Source organism: Dendrobates tinctorius, unplaced genomic scaffold (assembly GCF_039654945.1).
Source record: "Dendrobates tinctorius isolate UK_male_01 unplaced genomic scaffold, ASM3965494v1 ptg000197l, whole genome shotgun sequence".
NCBI lineage: Eukaryota > Metazoa > Chordata > Amphibia > Anura > Dendrobatidae > Dendrobates > Dendrobates tinctorius.
Genome location: NW_027361864.1, coordinates 4925698 through 4948196, shown reverse-complemented (window position 1 = coordinate 4948196; position 22499 = coordinate 4925698). Strand labels below are relative to the sequence as shown.

General features: G+C 45.5%; 1 protein-coding gene across 2 annotated transcripts in view; it reads right to left on the bottom strand.

Moving 5' to 3' along the window:
- LOC141056388 (uncharacterized) overlaps window positions 1–19605 on the bottom strand; it is a 93407-nt gene extending 73802 nt beyond the window's left edge. Inside the window, exon 1 of one of the 2 annotated variants that reach the window (XM_073553168.1) lies at window positions 19320–19605. In XM_073553168.1, the coding sequence (XP_073409269.1) occupies window positions 19320–19371 (52 nt within the window). In that variant the 5' untranslated portion in view covers window positions 19372–19605. The remainder of the gene's footprint in view (window positions 1–19319) is intronic. The other variant, XM_073553167.1, reaches the window with a different exon arrangement.
- Between the last annotated feature and the right edge of the window lie 2894 nt (window positions 19606–22499).

The following is a 22499-nucleotide window of genomic DNA, read 5'->3' as shown; positions in this document are numbered from 1 at the left end:
CGAGGGCTCGTGATCCAGGAATCAGGAGGAATCCGCGCGCATGGCGGGACCTGCAACAGGGAGAGGTGTCAGCCCCCCCTCTTCAGACGCGGAGGGGGTAGGAGCGGACCCGGGTAGTGGAGCGGCGGGTGCCCAGCCAGGAACGGGCCCCGCTCTGCAGCGCCAGGATGTGAGGCAGGCGTCACGAGGGCCTGCAAGCTGGGCGCCTTGTCAGAGGACTCGGCGCGGTGACCCCGCACACCCACCGGCAGTGGCGGTAAATTCAAATCCAAGCCAGGGAGCTGCGATGTCAGCTCAGCGTCAGTTCGCCGCTCAGCAACATACAGAGACCAGGGGAGCTGGATCACTGCAAGCTGCAGGGCATGGAGTGGCTGGTGAGCAAACGCTTAGTAGTGCAGCCTATTCACCAGTTGCTATAGGAACCCTTATGTATGTTGCACAGAGTCAAGCAGAGGTTGTTGGGGAGGGGGGTACCAGCAGAAGGGGGTCCATCTCGGTTATGAAGCCCCAGGGGAGGCTAGTATGGGACGGGGGAGAGACGGCAGCAGTTATGGTCATGGGCAGCATTCGGCTGGCCCCAGCTCTGCAGCCGTGCAGCCATTACATCAAGGGAGCACGCCATCAACAAGCATCGCAGCGGATCATGGGGTCCGGCTGTATGTGTGGGGAAGGTGACTTGATGGACGGACTTGACTGGAGGGAGGAGGGATGGTTTGTGCACTGGAGACGGATGGTAGTAATGACAAAAGGGAGACAGCTGGGGGTAGATGGAAAAGGGAGTGCAATACCTAGAATTGACCACAAGATGGCAGGGAGGAGCGTAGTTCAGGACTTGACATCAGACAACGAAAGGTCCACGAGGAACGTCACTTCGACTGAAGGAAAGGTGAAGGTACCCGGGCCTGGATACGGAGAGCTGTAAAGGTGCTGTGGTGTATGGCTATGGTCGTCAGGAGGACGGCCAATAAACTCGGACCTGTTACAACTGAAATCTGTCTCCGTCTCGTCTTTGCATCGTCTGTTCGCGGTAAACAGTGGACCACCCCCCAATCCTGGCCCTTACCACATTTGGCATAGTCGGCAGGATAGCCGCCGCCAATACTCTACCTTCAGCGGCAAGGCCTGTGCCAGGAGAACCCCACAAGGAATTGAGCAGCTCACCTGTGGATTACAAATTTGCTCACCTGTGGATTACAAATTTGAGACTTGATTGCAGATCCTTGGCTGTCATCAGAAGATCCGGGGCGGTACCAGAAGCCGGACCACATGGCCGTGGTACTCCAACGCCAGGAAGAGGAGTAGGTGTTTGCCGCTGCTCTGGACGGACTGGGGCTGTCTCAAATTCACCCCTGGGTGAAGCGGTGTATATCTGGAAACCACTGCCCCCTCATACTGGACCCGGGAAGATGGGTGGAGAAGCCGACCACCGCTCCACCCAATGGCGGGAGTGGCCCAGGTGGGAAGGCCGGCTGCGGCTGTTTGGCACCATTCGACTGCTGTACACCAGACAGGATGCGACGCTGCAGCTGTCGTGGCCTCGGACGCCTGGAATGGTGGTGGCGTCAAGAGGTCGAATCACGCTGGGAGACCTGCTTTCGGGAGCCGCTAACAGCACCCCTGACATCGGGCGGAGAGGAGGAGCGACTGCAGGCTCTGCTGGAGCAGCCGCCGAAGACATTGCCGGGAAGCCTCCCCCCGGGACCCACGAGCCTGGAGGCTAGCCCTGCCGGACGGCGGGGTGAAGATCGGAGGCTGCGGGAGGAGTCGCGGTGTGGCCTGTCGGAGGCCGCGGCGCCGGGGAAGGTGAGAGTTCACCCGGCTCTGCAAGCGGCCCCCACCACTCGGCTTTCCCGAGTGGCCTCCCACATTCCAACGGCCCAGGTTGCGGAGGGCTTTGCGGCCTCCGCTGGGCCGACCGACACTCTCATCCTCCGCCCTGAGCCACCCCGCCCGGCGGCGCATCGGCCCGCGTCGCCGGTGCTGAACTAGCCCGCAGCCGGCGCTGCTGTGTCCCATCTGCCAGCAGCGGCCTATCACCCGAAGCCGGCCGCCACTCCGGCCCCGTCCGCGACTCCGGCTGCGGCCTGCCCCGCGGTCGCATCTGCGTCACCCCCGGAGTCGGCTGCGGCCTGCTTGTCGGGCTCTGCGGCCTACCCAGCGGGAACCACTGCTGCCCCTGCCCGTCATCCGGCCCCAGCGGCTGCTGGACCGCCGGAACCTACGGCCACCTCTGCCCCGCTCTCAACCCCGGCCGCGTCCCGCCCATTGGACTCCGCGTCCTACACCGCACCCTCCGTTTGGGTCACGGAGGTCATACAGAAGAAGAAGGCCAGAGAGTGGGAGGTCTGGAACCTGCCCCTCGAGAGAGGGGAGGCTGGCATGGCGGCTTCCTGATCCACAGGGCGGCTCGTGTATACCAATCTGGAAAAAGGTTACGGGTTCATTCGGGACCTCGCAACCAGCCAGAAGGTATATATCAATGTGACTTCCATCCGTCACGGCCGGGCTTTGCAGGAGGGGGACTTGGTGTCATACTACAAGGAGTACTGTCCCGAAAGCCACGAGCCCCCGTAAAAGGATGCGAAGGGGGAAGTGTTAATGTTAAAGGAAGGGGGAGTACTTCCATTTTATGTTTGAAATAGTGTGTTTAAAGAAGGAGTTAAAGAAAAAAAAGACAAAAAAAACAAACAAAGAAAAAGGGGTTACTCTGGTTGAGTAACTCCTATTGTTATTAAAGTAGAGGTAACGGTATGTTGATTTAATGAGTAGTGTGTGTAAAGCCCCCGTTACACACTGCGATATCGCTAGCAATATCGCTGTAAAGTCACCGATTTTGTGACGTTGCAGCGATATTGCTGCATGTGATACTTACCTCCGACCGGCTCCCCCGCTGGTTATCGCTGATCGCGCGAGAAGCTCCTTGACCATTCCTCGTCGGTCACTTCCTGCTGTGCTTCCTGTGGCGCCGACGAGCGACGCGTGGAGCCGGGCGGGAGGACGCAGGATCGCCGCGTCTGACAGGTAAGTAGCGATCCCTGTCCCCAGCGATGTCGCTGGTGAGATCTGCCTGTGTGGCAGCTCACTAGCGACCACCTAGCGATGCACCAGCGATCCTGACCGCGTCATATTGCTGGTCGGGATCGCTGGTCCATCGCTAGGTGTAACGGTACCCTAACACAAAAAAAAATGTGTGTAACAGGTCCCGGGTATGGGGTAGGATAAAAACGCTGACCATGACTCGTTTTAAGTGAAGGACAAGGAGACGAGAGATTTCGAACCAGACAGTGGTCCGTCAGTCAGGTCCCCGACACCACGGACACCCCAAAAGGAAGGGCGGGCGCCAACAGTGACCTGGTTGGCGAAAGGACTCGGTCGTGGCATTCTGGACAGTAACAGGAGGGGAGAGTAGTGGGAGGTACACGCCGTAGAGTAGTCCGGGTGGACCTCGCCAACCTGAAAGAAGTTGTCACGTGGCGTGCGCGCCGACGAGTAGCAATAGGCTGCTCGGAGCATAGTGCTCCCGGCTTGGTTCGGCCCCCCGCGTGTGGCGGGTTTGGCCCAACAACCGGTCCGACAACAGACGGTGGACAAGCTTCGGAATGACGTAGGTAGGGAATACGAGTGTCAGGGACGACAATGGACAAAGGAAGGGAGAGTGAGGGGAAGGTGACTTGACGGACGGACTTGACTGGAGGGAGGAGGGATGTTTGTGCACTGGAGACGGAAGGTAGAAATGACAGAAGGGAGACAGCTGGGGGTAGATGGAAAAGGGAGTGCAATACCTAGAATTGACCACAAAATGGCAGGGGGAGCGTAGTTCAGGACTTGACATCAGCTTAGGGCTTAGGAAACCGCTTAGTCATGGGGGGCGGGGAGATAGGAATCCAGGAGGGAAATTCCCAAGAAAGGGGATAATTAGGACAGGACAGGGTTCCAGGCTAGGCTAGTCCCGGGAGGAGCTCAGGTGGAAGAGACTCAGTACAGAAGATTGACGACGGTGGAGAGCTCGACCAGGGGACTGACAGGAGGAGACAGTCAGGGGGGTGGCCCTGACACAATGAACCGCAGGACAGTCGAGGCCCCGGGGGTACCGATTGGACGAGGACCTCGGGCAGGTGAAGCACTGGCAGTAGATTGGTCTAGGACAGCCCCAGTGAAAGATCCGCGAGGAACGTCACTTCGACTGAAGGATAGGTGAAGGTACCCGGGCCTGGATACGGAGAGCTGTAAAGGTGCTGCGGTGTATGGATACGGAGAGCTGTAAATGTGCTGCGGTGTATGGCTACGGTCGTCAGGAGGACGGACAATAAACTCGGACCTGTTACAACTGAAATCTGTTTCCGTCTCATCTTTGCATTGCCTGTTCGCGGTAAGCAGTGGACCACCCCCCAATCCTGGCCCTTACCACATTTGGATTCTCGGGGAACGACAGTCTTTAGAACACCGTGGACCCTGGAAGGGAGCGTCAGCATCTGGATTCCGGATCAGCGGCTGCTGGGAACACAGCGCCCAGGCAGTCAGGTGAGGCAGAACCATTACCCTTTGTACAACCGGTGCTAGCATCAGTTGCAAGTGCAAATGCGGGGGTGAGTGAAAGAGGTGCTGGTGTCGGTATGGGTGCATTTTTTCGGGGTCTGAGTTAGTTATGGAAGTTATGAGAATCTGATGGGGCTGTGTCAGCGTGGCTAGGTAACTCGTGTGGACTTTTGGGTGGTGCCGGGGTGGTGGGTTCATCCAATTTAGCAGTGGATTTGATGCCGGGGGGTTCGGCGACTGTTAGTGTGTCGGCAGCGGATGACGGTGCAGTGCCTGAACGGGTATCGCAGGCTAGTGATGGGAAAGATGATGCACCTCGGCTAGAGGATGCGGCCAGAGGAGAGGTTTACGTGTGTTTTGAGGGGCCTTTAGGTATGCATTTGAAAATGGAACTGAAGGAAAGGATTTGGAAAGGAGAGCATGTAGACATATTCTCTTTGCTCCCCCTGGAGCGTTTCAATCTGGATAGGGTAAGAAGGGATGAGTCAATAAGAGAGGATGAGGAAAGGAGGAGATATCGGCTGATTCCATGTACATTTAATAACTGATTGCAGGCCTTCACGATTCTAGCCTGTGTCATCGGGGAGAAGTCGCCTGAGAATTGTTCAGCGCTTTTTTGCTATATGGATACGATAGGGGAGGAGTACAGGGTGTACGGGGGTGAGGGTTGGCTCAGATATGACGAGCAATTCCGTTAACGGAAGGCAGCGCGGCCTAGCATTAGGTGGGACCATAAGGTCATTGCATTATGGATGAGGGTAACTGCCCCGAGCAGACCAGGCCAGGGTGTCCAGTCCTTTCACGGAAGCACCGGGGGTTTGGGACAGTCAGGACACTCGGTGGCATTGCAAAAACGGCTGTGTTTCTCGATTAATGAAGGAGCCTGTAGATTTGAGGCAAAATGCAAATTTAAGCACGAGTGTTCCTCCTGAGGAGGTAACCATGGGGTCTCAAGATGCCATAAGGGCAGTGGACAAAGGGGGTCAGATGGTGCTGGAAAAAGGACTGACTCTGGTCCGACTGGAAAAGATGGATCGATTTTTAAGTAAATGCCCTGATCAAGAGGCGGCAACATTATTGAGGGAGGGTTTCAGGGATGGGTTTAAAATCCCATTTGTAAACGTTCCTGTGAAGTTATCAACTAAAAATTTGAAATCCGCATATCGAATTTACTGACATTGTTTCGGAAAAATTGAATAAGGAGGTGTCATTGGGGCGGATGGCTGGCCCTTTTGATTCCGCTCTTGTCATCAATTTGCGAGTTTCACCATTGGGGGTCGTGCCCAAAAAAGAACCTAACAAATTTAGACTAATACATCACCTTTCCCTTCCAAAAGGTTCGTCGGTCAATGATGGCATCGACCCCCAGTTGTGTTCGGTTTTGTACACATCATTCGATTCTGCGTTTGTGTTGGTTCGGGAGTGCGGTCAAGGGGCATTGTTGGCGAAGACCGATATAGAGGCAGCTTTTCGTTTGTTGCCAGTTCACCCCGATAGTATGCATTTGTTAGGTTGTTTTTGGAACGGGTGTTTTTTTCGTGGACCATTTTGAAACATTCAGCACGTTTTTGTAATGGACAGTGAAGGAGGTGTCGGGTTTGCGTTCATGTATACACTACTTGGATGATTTTTTGTTTATTGGGGTGGCGCAGTCTTCTGATTGTTCGGTGTTGCTGCATACAATGGAAAGGATAGCGCACAGTTTTGGGGTTCCGTTGGCGGCTGAAAAGACGGTCGGCCCGGTTACTTGTTTGAGTTTTTTAGGCATTGAGATTGATTCAATCGCCATGGAATGCAGATTGCTTATGGACAAAGTGTTGGATTTGAGATTGAAGGTGAGATGAGCAGGCGAAGCGAAGAAATTGATGTTGAAGGAAGTGTAATCACTGTTGGGCAAGTTGAATTTCGCTTGTCGGATCATGCCGATGGGAAGAGCTTTTTGCCGTCGGCTGTCATTGGCGACGGTGGGGTCAGGTCCCCCACGCATTTTATCAGACTTACGAAGGATCTGAAAGATGATCTACGGGTTTGGGCTCTTTTCTTAGAGTCATACAACGGAAGGTCGCTTTGGATCGCACAGGTTGTGTCTGCAGAGGCTTTGGGCCTTTTGGTGGACTCGGTTGGCAAGCAAGGTTTCGGGCTGTTCTTTCGGGGTGCATGGCTGGATGAACAATGGCCACAGGTTTGGAAAGATAAGGGTTGGATAACCAATCAGGTGTTGTCGCACTTTCGTTGTGGTCAGAGAGCGTCCGCGATAGGAAGATCTGTTACGGCTGTGAATCAGCTGGGTCAGTAAAGACCATTAATTCTCTGTCGTCACCAGATCAAGCGGTATTGAGAGTGTTGCAGCATCTGGTTTGGTTGAGTTTGAGCCTGAATGTCTGGATTACGGTGGGTCAGGCAGCGGTTGCCCCAAACATGGAATCTCTTTTTTGTTTACAACAGGAGCGGGCACGGGAATTTTCCTCTCCAGTCGAGTCCGTGCGATGATCTGTCCAGAAGCTTTGTGGAGCCTACTGTTCGGGCAGTGAGGAAGTTGCTAACCAGATCTTTGGCATCGGGAATGTGGGCGCATTATACCAGGGCTTGGGAAATGTGGGAGGATTGGGGTACAAAGTTGGGTGGTGACATGGGTGATGAGAGCAGGTTGCTATTGTTTCTGGGTTATCATTGGGAGTTAGGTTGGACGGTTCCGAAACTCACTACATTTTTGTCGGGTTTGTCTTTTGGTTCCAAATTCGGGGGCTGCAGGATGTGACAAAATCATTTTTGGTTCTACACACAGTTAAGGGTTGGAAAAAAGGGTGGATAGAAGGCGTCCGGTATCGTACGAGGTTTTGTTGATTTTAGGTGCAAGGTCAAAGGAGGTGTGTTATTCCCGGTGGGAAATAACTCTCTTTGAATTGGCCTTTTTATTAGCATTTTTGGGGCTTTTCGTTTGGGGGAATTGCTTAGTCCTTCTAGGGATAAAAGAGGAGGTCTTTTGAGGCAAGATGTCGAGTTATTCAAAGATAGGCTGGTGATATTCCTGCGGTCATCCAAGACCGATACGGTGGGGAAGGGTTGTTCGGTAGTACTCTTCGAAGTAACGGGTTCCCCCCTATGCCCGGTAAAATCCAAGAGGAATTTTTTGAAAGTCAGGAATACTTGGTCTGGTCCGTTGCTGGTGCATGAGGATGGGTCATTTCTATCCCGCTTTCAATTTCACCAAAGGACTACACTGGGCATTCTTTTCGCATAGGTGCGGCTACGGAGGCAGCCAAGCAGGGTTTGGGTGAAGAAGTGGTCAAGCGGATTGGGCGCTGGGAGTCGATTAGATTTCGATCATATGTGCGCCCATCCTTGTTATAAGTTCTCTCTTTTATTTGTCTTCCTCTATATTACTGTATACTTGCATATTGACTTGAACTTTTGTGGTTTGTGTTTTGTCAGTTTTCATTTCAGAACCTGAGCAGCTTCTCACGTGGATTATGGGGCACTCCTTTGTCTTCTGGGCAGCGCTGAGGGCTGCGGTTCATCCGGATGGGTGGCAGTTGGGTATATCAAGGACTTTGTTGGTTGTACAGTGGATTGGGAAGCTGGGGCATGATTTGGACCCGTTTATTGCCCAAGTTCCACAGGTTTGTTCGTTTAGATCGGACACCGGACATTTTAGTCATATATTTGGCCGGGAAAGATCTAGGTACACGACCACGCAGAGACTTGATCAAAGACATCAAGTTTGACATGTTGCGATTGTGGTCTATGTTCCCAAAAACTTTTAGTAGTGTGGTCGGACATCATTCCGAGAAAAGTCTGGTATGGGGCAAGGGCGGTCCAAGGTGTAAATAGGGCCAGGATAAAAGTGAACAGGGAAGTATCCCGCTTTATGGTGAGGAATGCAGTTGTAGTGCGCCATTGGGACCTGGAGTCAGGGGAAGGGGAATTTTGGAGAAAGGATGGGGTCCATTTGAATGCGGTGGGGTTGGACTTGTGGTGTCTAGCCATACAGGAGGGCATTGAAAAGGGGTTGAAAGTGTGGAGGGACATAAATGTCTGAGGGGATCAGGACATTTATGTTGGTGGCGTGGGGGGGAGTTCCTCGAAGTTGGTTATAACAGGAAATGGCAGCTCGGGGGGGGGGATCTCTACTGGACTCCCCCTTAGGTGGAGTAAGTGAACGGGAACGTGTTGGTAAACCTGTGGATTTTTGGTGGCACTGGCCAGGAGAGTCTTGTTTCATGTCTTCGAGCTGGTGTTTAGCGGCTGAAGGCAGGACTCTAGATTGGACCAGATTTGGGCTTTAACATGAGAATGTTTTAATTTTGGGGCTTCGAGGACCGTCCCCTCCTTGGAAGAATGTATAAAAATGTTTAAATTGTTATGTTAATTGTTTATAAAATGGCTGCTGTGGCCAATTTATCCAAAGGAGTGAGTTGTTTCGTTATTTCACACCTAGGTCTGGTAGTGGTTGGATGGATTGGTTGGGTGGCACTTGGGGTATGGGTAGGCTCACAGGTATCACGAATACCCAGTTGTCAAGTTAGGCCGGACTAGGCCTTAGGCTGTTAAAGGGAAGGCCTACATGACAGGGTTGAGGGGACAGTTAATGAGCCGGACAGGTGTTAGTTTTGGCAGAGTTAGGGTTAATGGGTTCATGGAGGTTTAGGGCGGTCTGAATGGCTTAGGAGGGGTGATAGGTGGAGCTTAATGGGGAGGCTTTAGGGAGGGGACTATCTTTGTAAGGGCAACTATTTTAGGTGCCCTTAACACACGAATAGCAAGCTCCCACCCACCCATCCCTATTTAGGGGGAGTGGGGTTTTATTATGGAAGGGGCAATACAGTTTAGGTTGAATAATCAGTTATTTCTGTTAGCACTTAAGTGGGGAGTATCTGCAGTTTCATTGTTATTGTCATTTTGTCGCGGCAGCATGGCGTGGGGGGGAGGTCCTCGAAGTTGGTGATAACAGGAAATGGCGGCTCGGGGGGGGGGGATCTCTACAGGTCCTGGACTTCCCCTTAGGTGGATAAAGTGGACAGGAATGTGTTTGTAAACCTGCGGGTTTTTGGTGGTCACTGGCCAGGAGAGTCTTGTTTCATGTCTTCGAGCTGGTGTTTAATGGCTGAAGGCAGGACTCTACATTGGACCAGATTTGGGCTTTAACATGAGGATGTTTTAATTTTAGGGCTTCGATGACCATCCCCTCCTTGGAAGAATGTATAAAAATGTTTAAATTGCTATGTCAATTGTTAATAAAACGGCTGCTGTGGCCAATTTATCCAAAGGAGTGAGTTGTTTTATTTCACACCTAGGTCTGGTAGTGGTTGGTTGGATGGATTGGTTGGGTGGCACTTGGGGTATGGGTAGGCTCTCAGGTATCACGAATACCCAATTGTCAAGTAGTTATATTCTTGTACATAGGGGCAGTATTCTAGTAGTTATATTCTTGTACATAGGAGCAGTATTATAGTAGTTATATTCTTGTACATAGGGGGTAGTATTATAGTAATCATATTCTTGTACATAGCGGCAGTATTATAGTAGTTATATTCTTGTACATAGGGGACAGTATTATAGTAATTATATTCTTGTACATAAGGGGCAGTATTGTAGTAGTTATATTCTTGTACATAGGGGCAGTATTATTGTAGTTATATTCTTGTACATTGGAGCAGTATTATAGTAGTTATATTCTTGTACATAGGGGCAGTACTATAGTAGTTATATTCTTGTACATAAGAGCAGTATTATAGTACTTAGAAAAAATAAGTCCAGCGCTGTAAGTCCATAAAATCCATTTTTCTTTTATTCCATCACTTCCAGTAGTATAAAATTACGTCATAGTCCAAAACATTAAAATCAAACGTGTTTCAACGCAAAACCATGCGTCTTAATCATTGACAGACATCTAATGGCAGAGTGAACATTTTAGACTCAAAATGTCAATAAAAGAAAAATGGATGTTATGGACTTACAGCGCTGGACTTATTTTTTCTAAGTTCTGAAAACTTGCCGCACAACAGGATCCGTGCGCTCCAGGAGGAGGTGAGCAGACACTAAACTTTTTTGTATCTTTTCAGTATTATAGCAGTTATATTCTTGTACATAGGAGCAGTATTATAGTAGTTATATTCTTGTACATAGGGGGCAGTATTATAGTAGTTATATTATTGTACATAGGGGCAGTATTATAGTAGTTATATATTCTTGTACATAGGAGCAGTATTATAGTAGTTATATTCTTGTACATAGGGGCAGTATTATAGTAGTTATATTCTTGTACATAGGAGCAGTATTATAGTAGTTATATTCTTGTATATAGGGGCAGTGTAATAGTAGTTATATTCTTTTACATAGGAGCAGTATTATAGTAGTTATATTCTTGTACATAGGAGCAGTATTATAGTAGTTATATTATTGTACATAGGGGCAGTATTATAGTAGTTATATATTCTTGTACATAGGAGCAGTAATATAGTGGTTATATGCTTGTACATAGGGGGCAGTATTATAGTAGTTATATTCTTGTACATAGGAGCAGTATTATAGTAGTTATATTCTTGCATATAGGGGCAGTATAATAGTAGTTATATTCTTGTACATAGGAGCAGTATTATTGTAGTTATATTCTTGTACATAGGGGGCAGTATTATAGTAGTCATATTCTTGTACATAGGAGCAGCATTATAGTAGTTATATTCTTGTACATAGGAGCAGTATTATAGTAGTTATATTCTTGTACATAGGGGCAGTATTATAGTAGTTATATATTCTTGTACATAGGAGCAGTATTACAGTAGTTATATTCTTGTACATAGGGGGCAGTATTATAGTAGTTATATTCTTGTACATAGGAGCAGTATTATAGTAGTTATATTCTTGTACATAGGGGCAGTATTATAGTAGTTATATTCTTGTACATAGGGGCAGTATTATAGTAGTTATATTCTTGTACATAGGGGCAGTATTATAGTAGTTATATTCCTGTATATAGGGGCAGTATTATGGTAGTTATATTCTTGTACATAGGAGGCAGTATTATAGTATTTATAGTATTTAGAAAAAATAAGTCCAGCGCTGTAAGTCCATAAAATGGACTTACAGCACTGGACTTGTTTTTCTAAGCACTGAAAACTTGCCGCACAGCAGGATCCGCGTGCTTCAGGAGGAGGTGAACAGACACTAAACTTTTTTTTGTATATTTTCAGTATTAGGCCGGGGTCACACTGGTGAGGAATACGGCCGAGTGAGAGGCGCTAAAAGCACGCATTAGACACGGACCAATAATTCTCTATGGGGTCCCTCGCACCAGCCGTATATTTCTCATCCGTATTCTACGGTCCGTGCCAATCGCAGCATGCTGCGATTGTCAGCGTACTACGCCCGTAGTACGCCAATGCAAGTCTATGGGTGCGCAAAAAATACGGACCACACATGTGACTTTCGAGAAATACGCACCCGGTGTCTTTTAGCAAAGCTGGCAATTCAGTGCGCTATACAGTAAACTCACACTGACAGTTTTAATAAAGAAACGAATGAATAGATATATACACATAGAATACATATATATATATATATATATATGTATTCTATGTGTATATATCTATTCATTCGTTTCTTTATTAAAACTGTCAGTGTGAGTTTACTGTATAGCATATATATATATGCATTCTATGTGTCCATATCTATTCTTTGGTTTGTGTTATAAACCTTGTCATAGGGCTCCATTATATGTCCATTTTGCAAGCCTGCGAAAAAATCTCGCCATACGGATTACATACGGATGCTGACATGCGCAAAATACGCGACCACACCTTGATTACGGATGACATACGGAGCACTGTTTAGGGGCCATTCATCCGTATTACACATGTAAAATACTGACCGTATTTTGCGTCGGTTAGTGTGACACCGGCCTTATAGTGGTTATATTCTTGTACATAGGAGCAGTATTGTAATGAGGAAAAAAATTAAAAAGCCAGAATTGCATTTTCTTGGTTGCCACAACACCTAAAAATAATGCAATAATAGGCATTGTACCTATCCCAAACAATAGATCAATTAAAACATCGGGAGCAAAAAACAAGCTCTCACAAAGCCACACCGACTGAAAATTGGAAACATTCCGGTTCTCAGAAAAGGCGAAACATTTTGCTTTTTTCATGAATTTCCAATTTTTTCACCACTTAAATAAAATAAACTTTTCATGTTTGGTATCACGTAATTGTACTGACCTGAAAAATCATACTGCCAGGTCATTTTTACCATATAATGAATGTTATAAAAACAAAATCAGTCCGTACGGCATCCGATTTTTTTTTTCTTGCAGCCATCCGATTTCAGAGTGAAATCTGAGCATGCTGCAATTTTTTTTAGATTCTGTCAGTAAAAAAAGAAAAATTGGTCATCGGCACTGCCCCATTGAATACATGGTCAGAGTGCTGTCCACTAAAAAATCAGATAGCACTTGTGCGATTTATAATGTTGCATATTTTCTGCACCTAATGAGTAAATTACAGTAGTTACTTGCATTCTTTACATTTTTTTATTAACGTTATTAATAAAGATTACATGCATTTTTGATGAAACGCACTAAAAGCGCATGTGCGGTTTTTACTCGTGGATTCTCTGCATCTAATTCAATTCTATGGGAAAATCCCCACATAAAACTCAAAAACTCAGCGTACCTGTAAGGGTGTGACAGACACCGTTGTGCAACTGCCCTTGAAGACAACAATTGTAAAGTGTGTACTGTGACATGTGGTTTCATTGAGGTTTATGGTGTAATGTGAAATGCATTGAATGTTATAAGTACTGATGCTGCTGTGTGGGTACTGCATTGGTAATGCCTAAAGTAACTGTACACTCAGCTCAGGTTTAGGGAAAAAATAGGATATAAGTTAGTATATAGGTAGTGATAGATAGGAACCAGGACCCAGAGTAGTTACAGATAGATTAAGATAGGCAGTGGTGGGCCTATTAGTTAGTTAGTATAAGTATTGTTAGTATAGTGTTAATATAGGAGAGTAATTCAAGCTATGTGCTAGAATGTAGGTGAAAGGTTAGATCATCCCAGCAACAGACTGCAGAACAAGTTGCAGTTAAATGTTTGTGACCAGCCCAGCATGGGAAAGGAATAGGTCAAACAAAAAAGGGAATTATTTCCTGGTTTACTCAGACTGAGTTAATGAGAGGTTCGTGTGAAGTTGAGGTTCAAGCTGCAGTGGGGTGGACGCAACTAGAGTACATATCAAACTGGCAGCATGACGTTCCACCAAATTTCCTGCAGACCTTGCTGTAACTTCTGGGACCTACGGCCTGAACTAGGCACTGATTAGTTTGCCTTAATCCCTTCCATACAGAGGAAGCAGGACTGGGAACCATACGAGTGAAATGTAGCGGATCTCGGGGCTGCTGTTGGACCGGATGGGAAATTCCTGGGGCTGACAGGAGGATCAAGCGTAGGGACAGTCCGAGCTGAACATAAGCAGAAGCTTGAAATGTACTGTATTGGTGAAACTAGAACCGGAGGGCGCTGTGTCCGACTCTGCGTGCTAAAGACTGATGTATCTGAACTGTCCAGTTATGTTACTTGTTATAATGAAGCCGGTGTTCCCTGATGCTTGTGCGGCTGGTCGTGGAATTGAGGACGTGGATGTAGCTGAGGCCTCCGGCCTGAAAGTGAGTACACTACATTGTGCTCAGCACAACACCGATGGACTGTGACACTGGGTATTTGTGGGGTGTCAGGGTGTGGAGAAGCAGCAGCTCATCCATGGCTGCCACCCTGGGCACTTTACATACCCACAAAACCTAAGTGTGAACACACCCAAACATCACATCACCATCATTTGTGGTTGATGATATGTTCTTGTGTGGTAACTTTGTTGTAGAAATATCTGCAACTAAGGCCTCATTCAGACGTCAGTGATTTTTCTGGTGCATAAAAACTGCCCACTTTTTTTTAATCTGTGTGTGGTCACATAAAACAGCCGAGACTCACCAATGCAGGTCAATAGATGCGAGAAAAAAATCCAAAAAAATATATATAAAGCTATAGATAGATGACAGAAAGATATTAGATAGATAAAAATGAAGCAGCACAACATGCAAAACATTTAAAAATAAACTCATGGTGCAAGCCTCCTGGACAATCCCATAATCCTTCAGATATATAAAGATAAGAGGCAGCACTCCATTATTAGGCAAAAACTGGACTTTATTAATTAGTGGCGTAACTAAAGAAGCAAGATTTGGACCGGGCCCTCTCCATCTATAATTTCCTCCATCCTGGTATTTATGCCCCTCATCCTGGCCCCATCATGGTATACAGTATATATCCCCCATCCTGGTATATGTCTCCCGTTCTGCCACTGTTTCTTGAAGTATAATACACTCCCCATAGCCCTCCCTATAGTATAGAGAACTCCCAATAGCCTTCCATACAGTACAATGCACCCCATATAGTTCTTCACAAAGTACAATGCACTGCTCATAGTCATACATGTACTATATTGCAGAGCCCACAGTCATCCATATAATATAATGCAGAGCCCATGGACATCCATGTATTATAATGTACAGCCCATAGGGATACATGCAGTATAATGTACAGTCCAGAGTCATCCACAAAGTATAATGCTCAGCCCATAATCATCCATAAAGTATAATGCACAGCCCACAGTCATCCATGTAGTATAATGCTCAGCCCATAGTCAGCCATAAAGTATAATGCACAGCCCATAGTCATCCATGTAGTATAATGCTCAGCCCATAATCATCCATAAAGTATAATGCACAGCCCATAATCATCCATGTAGTATAATGCTCAGCCCATAATCATCCATAAAGTATAATGCACAGCCCACAGTCATCCATGTAGTATAATGCTCAGCCCATAGTCAGCCATAAAGTATAATGCACAGCCCATAGTCATCCATGTAGTATAATGCTCAGCCCATAATCATCCATAAAGTATAATGCACAGCCCATAATCATCCATGTAGTATAATGCTCAGCCCATAATCATCCATAAAGTATAATGCACAGCCCACAGTCATCCATGTAGTATAATGCTCAGCCCATAGTCAGCCATAAAGTATAATGCACAGCCCATAATCATCCATGTAGTATAATGCTCAGCCCATAGTCAGCCATAAAGTATAATGCACAGCCCATAATCATCCATGTAGTATAATGCACAGCCCATAATCATAAATGTAATATATAGCACAGCCCATAATCATCCATAAAGTATAATGCACAGCCCATAATCATCCATGTAGTATAATGCTCAGCCCATAATCATCCATAAAGTATAATGCACAGTCCACAGTCATCCATGTAGTATAATGCTCAGCCCATAGTCAGCCATAAAGTATAATGCACAGCCCATAATCATCCATGTAGTATAATGCTCAGCCCATAGTCAGCCATAAAGTATAATGCACAGCCCATAATCATAAATGTAATATAATGCACAGCCCATAATCATCCATAAAGTATAATGCACAGCCCATAATCATCCATGTAGTATAATGCTCAGCCCATAGTCAGCCATAAAGTATAATGCACAGCCCATAATCATCCATGTAGTATAATGCTCAGCCCATAATCATCCATAAAGTATAATGCACAGCCAATAATCATCCATGTAGTATAATGCTCACCCCATAGTCAGCCATAAAGTATAATACACAGCCCACAGTCATCCATAAAGTATAATGCACAGCCCATTATCATAAATGTAATATAATGCACAGCCCATAGTCAGCCATGTAGTATAATGCACAGCCCATAGTTATCCATGTAGTATAATGCTTAGCCCATAGTCATCCATAAAGTATAATGCACAGCGCATTATCATACATGTAATATAATGCACAGCCCGTAGTCAGCCATGTAGTATAATGCACAGCCCATAGTTATCCATGTAGTATAATGCTTAGCCCATAGTCATCCATAAAGTATAATGCACAGCGCATTATCATACATGTAATATAATGCACAGCCCATAGTCATCCATGTAGTATAATGCACAGCCCACAGTCATCCATAAAGTATAATGAACAGCCCATAGTTATTCATGTAGTATAATGTACAGCCCATAGTCCTCCATGTAGTATAATGTACAGCCCATAGTTATCCATGTAGTATAATGCACAGCCCATAGTCATCCATGTAGTATAATGCACAGCCCATTATCATAAATGTAATATAATGCACAGCTCATAGTCAGCCATGTAGTACAATGTGCAGCCCATAGTTATCCATGTGGTATAGTGCATCAGATGAATGAATATATGATGTATACTATGAGATGTGTTACATAGGATTATTAATTGTATATTTGTACTGACGATAATATTGAGGGCTTGATTGTTGGGTTTCCCAGAGTAAAGGTGGAGATTTTAGTGTCTAGGAGCATGCACACTGGGATTGTGTTGAAGGGGAAGCTTACCCACAACCAAGATGGAGGATTTGAGTTCCTAAGCTGCAGAGAGCATGCTCCATGAAACACCATTGATTCCCTCTTATTTTACAATGACTGGGAGGGACGCAGACATGTAAAACCCAGCTTGTGTGGTTTGCTTTTACATCTGTGCTGGGTGAGTCATTATTCTAAGGGTCCCGTTACATTTAGCGATGCACCAGCGATCCTGACAACAATACGACCCGGTCAGGATCGCTGGTGCATCGCTAAATGGTCGCTAGTGAGCTGCCACACAGGCAGATCTCACTAGCAATGCAGCAGCGATAAGCTCTTACCTGTCACACGGCAGCGATGACAACAACTTCTGCCTGCGTCCATGCGTCGCTAGTCGGCGCCAACGGGACGCCAACGAGGAGAAAACGGCCTGGGACGTTCGAGCGCGATCAGCAATATCCAGCGGGGGGGGCGGTCGGAGGTACGTGGCACATGTAGCGAGATCGCTGGCGATATCGCTGTTGCGTCACAAAATCGGTGACGCTTTAGCGATATCACTAGCGATATCGCTATGTGTAAAGGGGGCTTAAGGTACTTAGCCCATGTATACTATTTACTCTGTTTATGCACAAATGCACATCATTATGGATATACACAGTATGTAAAAAATGGATTTGCTATGATACAATATGTCACATGGGATTACACACATTAAATTAACTATTATGGAATTGTTTGTGAGGTTTTAAATTTTTTGGTGTAAATTATGGACTAATTGGTCACTGAATTTGCTTGGACTTGATGGTTATATTCACTTGTTTGAGAAAGGTTCTGTGATAGGACAGAAACGTCGCTACATAGGCTAATACAGTCCACACATTGTGCCTAATAATAGGGCAATGACTCTCTTTAGTTTGACAGATAGATAGGATAGATATCCTGTAGATATTTAATGTCACAAGCCCCCTACATATTAAAACTAGCACCCTTTTACTGCCTTTTATGTGGAACTAAAGGGTGTTTAGCCTGGTTTTTAGGTAACCTAACCAGCCAAGGTAAAGCAGATAGCTGACGTCACCACTCATCATAATTGCCGGGTGTCGCGGAGCACAGCGGGAACCAGGAGTGGCTGCTTCTAAAAGCCTATGATGCTGCAGAAAGAGGCTCCACAACCTTTGATAATCAGAATCGAGGAATGTTGTGGAAAAATATCTCCATCTTCTGCATTCCGTGAGTCCGTTGAAATCAGATTGCACTCAGATGTCAGTGAAATGGTTTCCACAGACTCGTTGACTATCTGATCAAATTCTGGCATGCAGCGTCCCCCCCCCCTCATTTCCCCGGTCCGGCTCTGTCCAAGAAGATTGGACATACACATGGCCCGATAGCATAATATTAGTCCGGGTGCGATCCGATGTTTTATTGGGTCGCACTCGGACCGAAAATATGCTCGTCTGCACCTGCCCTTACAGTCAGAATAATCTGTATAAGTTTTAAAAAAATCCCAAAAGAAATTCAAAAAATTTTATGGACAGGGCAAAAAAAGTGCTCGATTTTTAAGAATCGTCCTGCCCCTTCTCACTAGCAGGCCCCCAGAACAATGTGACTATGTCATAACATACGGTATATTGTGTCACAACGTCATAATATTACAGGGCCTATAAGTCAGAAGAGGAGCCCAGGATGCCAGGGGGTAGTAGGAAGTTCGCGATGTTCTGGTGCGGCTGCTATGGATTACAGACATGGCCGCTGGACCAGGGCCCTGCAAATTGATTAGCTTGACTCTTTAAACTAACTGTATAATAAAAATAATAATGAATTAATAATAACAGTATATACGGTATATAATAGTAATATTAATAATAATAAATTAATAATAGTATATACTGTATACAATAATAAAATAATAGTAATATTAATAATACATTAATAACAAGTGTACATACTGTATATAATAATAATAATAATAATAATAGTAATATTAATAATAATAAATAATATATTAAAAACAACAGTAAATAATATATGTATACCGTATATATAATAATAATTAATAATAGTATTAATAATAATATATTAATAACAACAGTATATACTATATAGAATAATAATAGTAATATTAATAATCGTAATAATATATTAATAACAGTATATACTGTATATGATAATCTAAAAGTATAACATATATAACAATAGAATAATAATAATAATAATAATAATAATAATAATAATAATAATATATGCATAGCAATGCAATAAAATAAATAAAAATATAACTGTATAATTCTTGGGGGATATTAATAATAATCACCATAAAATTATTTATATGGGTAGTATTTTGTATCATTTTTATAAAATAATACTTCTTACTTACCCTTGGGGAGGATGCAGAGAGACGCCAGCAGCCATAGACTGGGAATCCCCATTATCTCCTGTAATAACAGACTAAATTCTGTGTCTGGACCTGAGTTCTGGGCGATATTAAATCCTCGGGGCCACACAGAGTCCGGGCTTTTCAGTGTCAGGGTGGAGCGCCCATTCCTGTAAGGGAAGGAGGTCTGCACAATGATGGGAAATCAGGCCTTGGCGTGTGGAAAAGAAAAAACTTAGGAGTTTTCTTTTGCTAGACGGCAGCAGCCAGAGGTTGAGGGAAGAATGTTAATCAGGAAGACTGAACTCAGAATCCATTATCCCCTCCCATCCATTCCCGTATCATCATCAGAATTCTCTTATGCGTAGATTTATCAAGATGTTTTCTGGCAAAGATGTTCATGTGTCCTCGGTCGTCAGATTTATAAAAGTGCACTTGTGGCCAAAAGTTTTGAGACTGACACAAATTTGGGTTTTCGTAACGTTTTCTTCTTCACTATTCTCAGATCTTTTAGTCAGATGGTTCTATGGTTACCAACATACAAATGCCATGAATAAAGAATGGGATCTAACCATCCTTCGATAATTGTATTGATTGTTGACGGTCATCAATCCCAAGAATGCGGCTATCTCTGGAAGTCCACTAGAGAATGAATTGAGTGCGGGTATGCATGCTTGACAGCCGCTCTACAGCCATGAGGAAAAGTTTTGAGACTGACACAAATTTTGGTGGTCACACAGTTTGCTCCTTTAGTGTTTTTAGATCTTCAAGTCGGAGGTTTCTATTGTTCTTGAAGGACAATTATCAACATAACAGAAGTTTTTATACTTTTATTGACAAATACATCAAGTTTCTGCAAAGACTCAACATTTCCAGTGTTGACCCTTATTTTACAAGACTTCTGCCCTTCACATTGGCAGCTGGATATCAGCTTCTGGACCAAATCCTGACTGATGACCAATCCCATTCCTGTCTAATCAGTGCTTGGAGTTTATCACAATTTTGGTATTTTTATCCTGATTTTTGAGAATTGACCACAGGTTTTCAATGGTATTGAGTCCTGGGGATTTTCCTGGCCAAAGACCCAAAACTTCAATGTTTTCTTCACCGAGTCACGTAGTAATCACTTTTCCCTTGCGACGTGGTCTCCATCATGCTTGGAATACCATTGGTAATCACTGAATTGTTCTTAGATCAGTGGTAGAAGTCTCTGTTGAGTTTGCCATTACTGTATATAAAATGGAACTCTGCAGATCCCCATTCTTGGGATCGCTACCGGGTCCCAGCAGGTGGGTCCCCAGCAATCAATATCCCAACTATGGGACATCTATAGGGTATAACATATCCTTCATACTACTCCTTTTAGTCCTATCCTAATTTGTAAGGGACAACTTTACCAAATATGTAGAATTTATAATAATGCATCAAGGTTGTATGTCTAGCAGCTGACATCAGTCACACTTATAGATAAAGGTGTTTTGGGAGATTCTCAGCTCTGGATCTGTAACATGGCGTCTGGTGGTAGCACGATACATGGAAATGGGTGTCCTGGCTGGGTGTTTGGACTTGTGGGCACTATGACTTTGCAGGCCGCATGACGCCGGTGACTTCAGCTGGCCAGAAACAGGTCTTGTAAAGTTCAATGAGGAAGGCCACTACTCAAATGGTCTTTTACTAAACAGTAACTTAGTGGATATTATGTACAACAGATAGCGGGTGTTTAACTTCATGAACATCTTCATATACATGCTCTCTGTCCTTCCCAGAATGACTCAGTTCTGCCTTACTCAGTCCTCTGTTTTCACCACCACCGAGCACGGTACTTCATGAACTTCCTTAACAATGTGTCATGATCTGCCTGGAGTTTCTCTTCCGGTCCTTCTAGGGTTAATCCTATGTGGCCTCTCTTTGGTTTGGGGAGGGCTATAAGTAATCGCACTGGTGCTATGCTCATTGTCAGGGATACGTCCGTTCCTGGCTGAGTAGCTGACCCTTGTATACCTGTGTATATTGCCTGCTTCTGTACGATTGCTCTGTGTATGAACCGGTCTCTTTCCTGTTTGATATTCATCTGCTGATTCTGTACTCCTCTTGGTTCTACCCCAGCTACGTCCTTGACTTCCCATTCGCCTGTGCACCTGGAACTGCGTTGCTCTCTCTGGCTTCTGACTCCTGGCTTGCTTCTTACCACTCTATTCGTGCTACCCGCTTGTTATTGCGCTGCCCTCTGGTCTGACCTCGGCTTTACTGACGATTCTCCCGGCTCTGCTGGGTCCCACTATCCCTGCTAGGAGTTCGGGACCTAGCTCCTCCCCCAGTCACTCCCCTAGTGGTCACGTGTTGCAGGTCCTGTTCCTCCTGCAGCACACTTTCAGCCGTGTTTACATTCCACTGCAGAAACTCCTCGGGTTTCCCCAGCACGTCTTTGGACACGTATACAGTCTCTGGTGGTGAGTCTGATACGGTGTCCATCACATTATGGTATTAGCATCGGTGAGAGTCCTATACTTCAACCCACAGTTCCACATCCTTTTCCCTTTAGGGAAGCTACATTACCACTATGGCCATTACTGAGCGTCTCGTCTTGTCGATGCCTTGGAACTACGACCCAGGGCAATCTCTACATCTCGCGTTCCCTGCTCTCTTCCGTCTCATTACCTCCTGTACTTGCACGCTTGATTTAACCCTGCTGGGCTTCTTGCCCCAGACTTTGTCTCTGGAGAATCACTCACTCCTTTTTGTCGCTTTCTATTGACTCTCTACTTGATCATGCTATCCGTCCTCTTGGTCTCCTCTCACTTTAGGGACACTCACGTCATGTGGCTCTGCTGAGTAATCAGACTTGAAGTCTGCTCTAGCTGCAGGAACTTTTGACAGGAAACTCTCTGTCCTTTCACCATAGCTCCTCCTACTCTGGGCTAGTCCCAACTGTTAACCCTAATTATCCCTGTTAACTATCTGTTGCTGGGCAGAATACAGCTTCATCATTAACAAGACAGGCTATTACACACACAAACATCATAACGCATTGCAACAATACACGTCTTCAAAGGGGGAACGTGGGCTACCACCAATCCAACATTGATTGCCTATTCTAAGGATAAGTCATCAAATGAAAAGTTTGGATAACCCATTTATCTGATTGAAGACAGAGATCTTAAAAATGGTTAGGAAATAAAACAC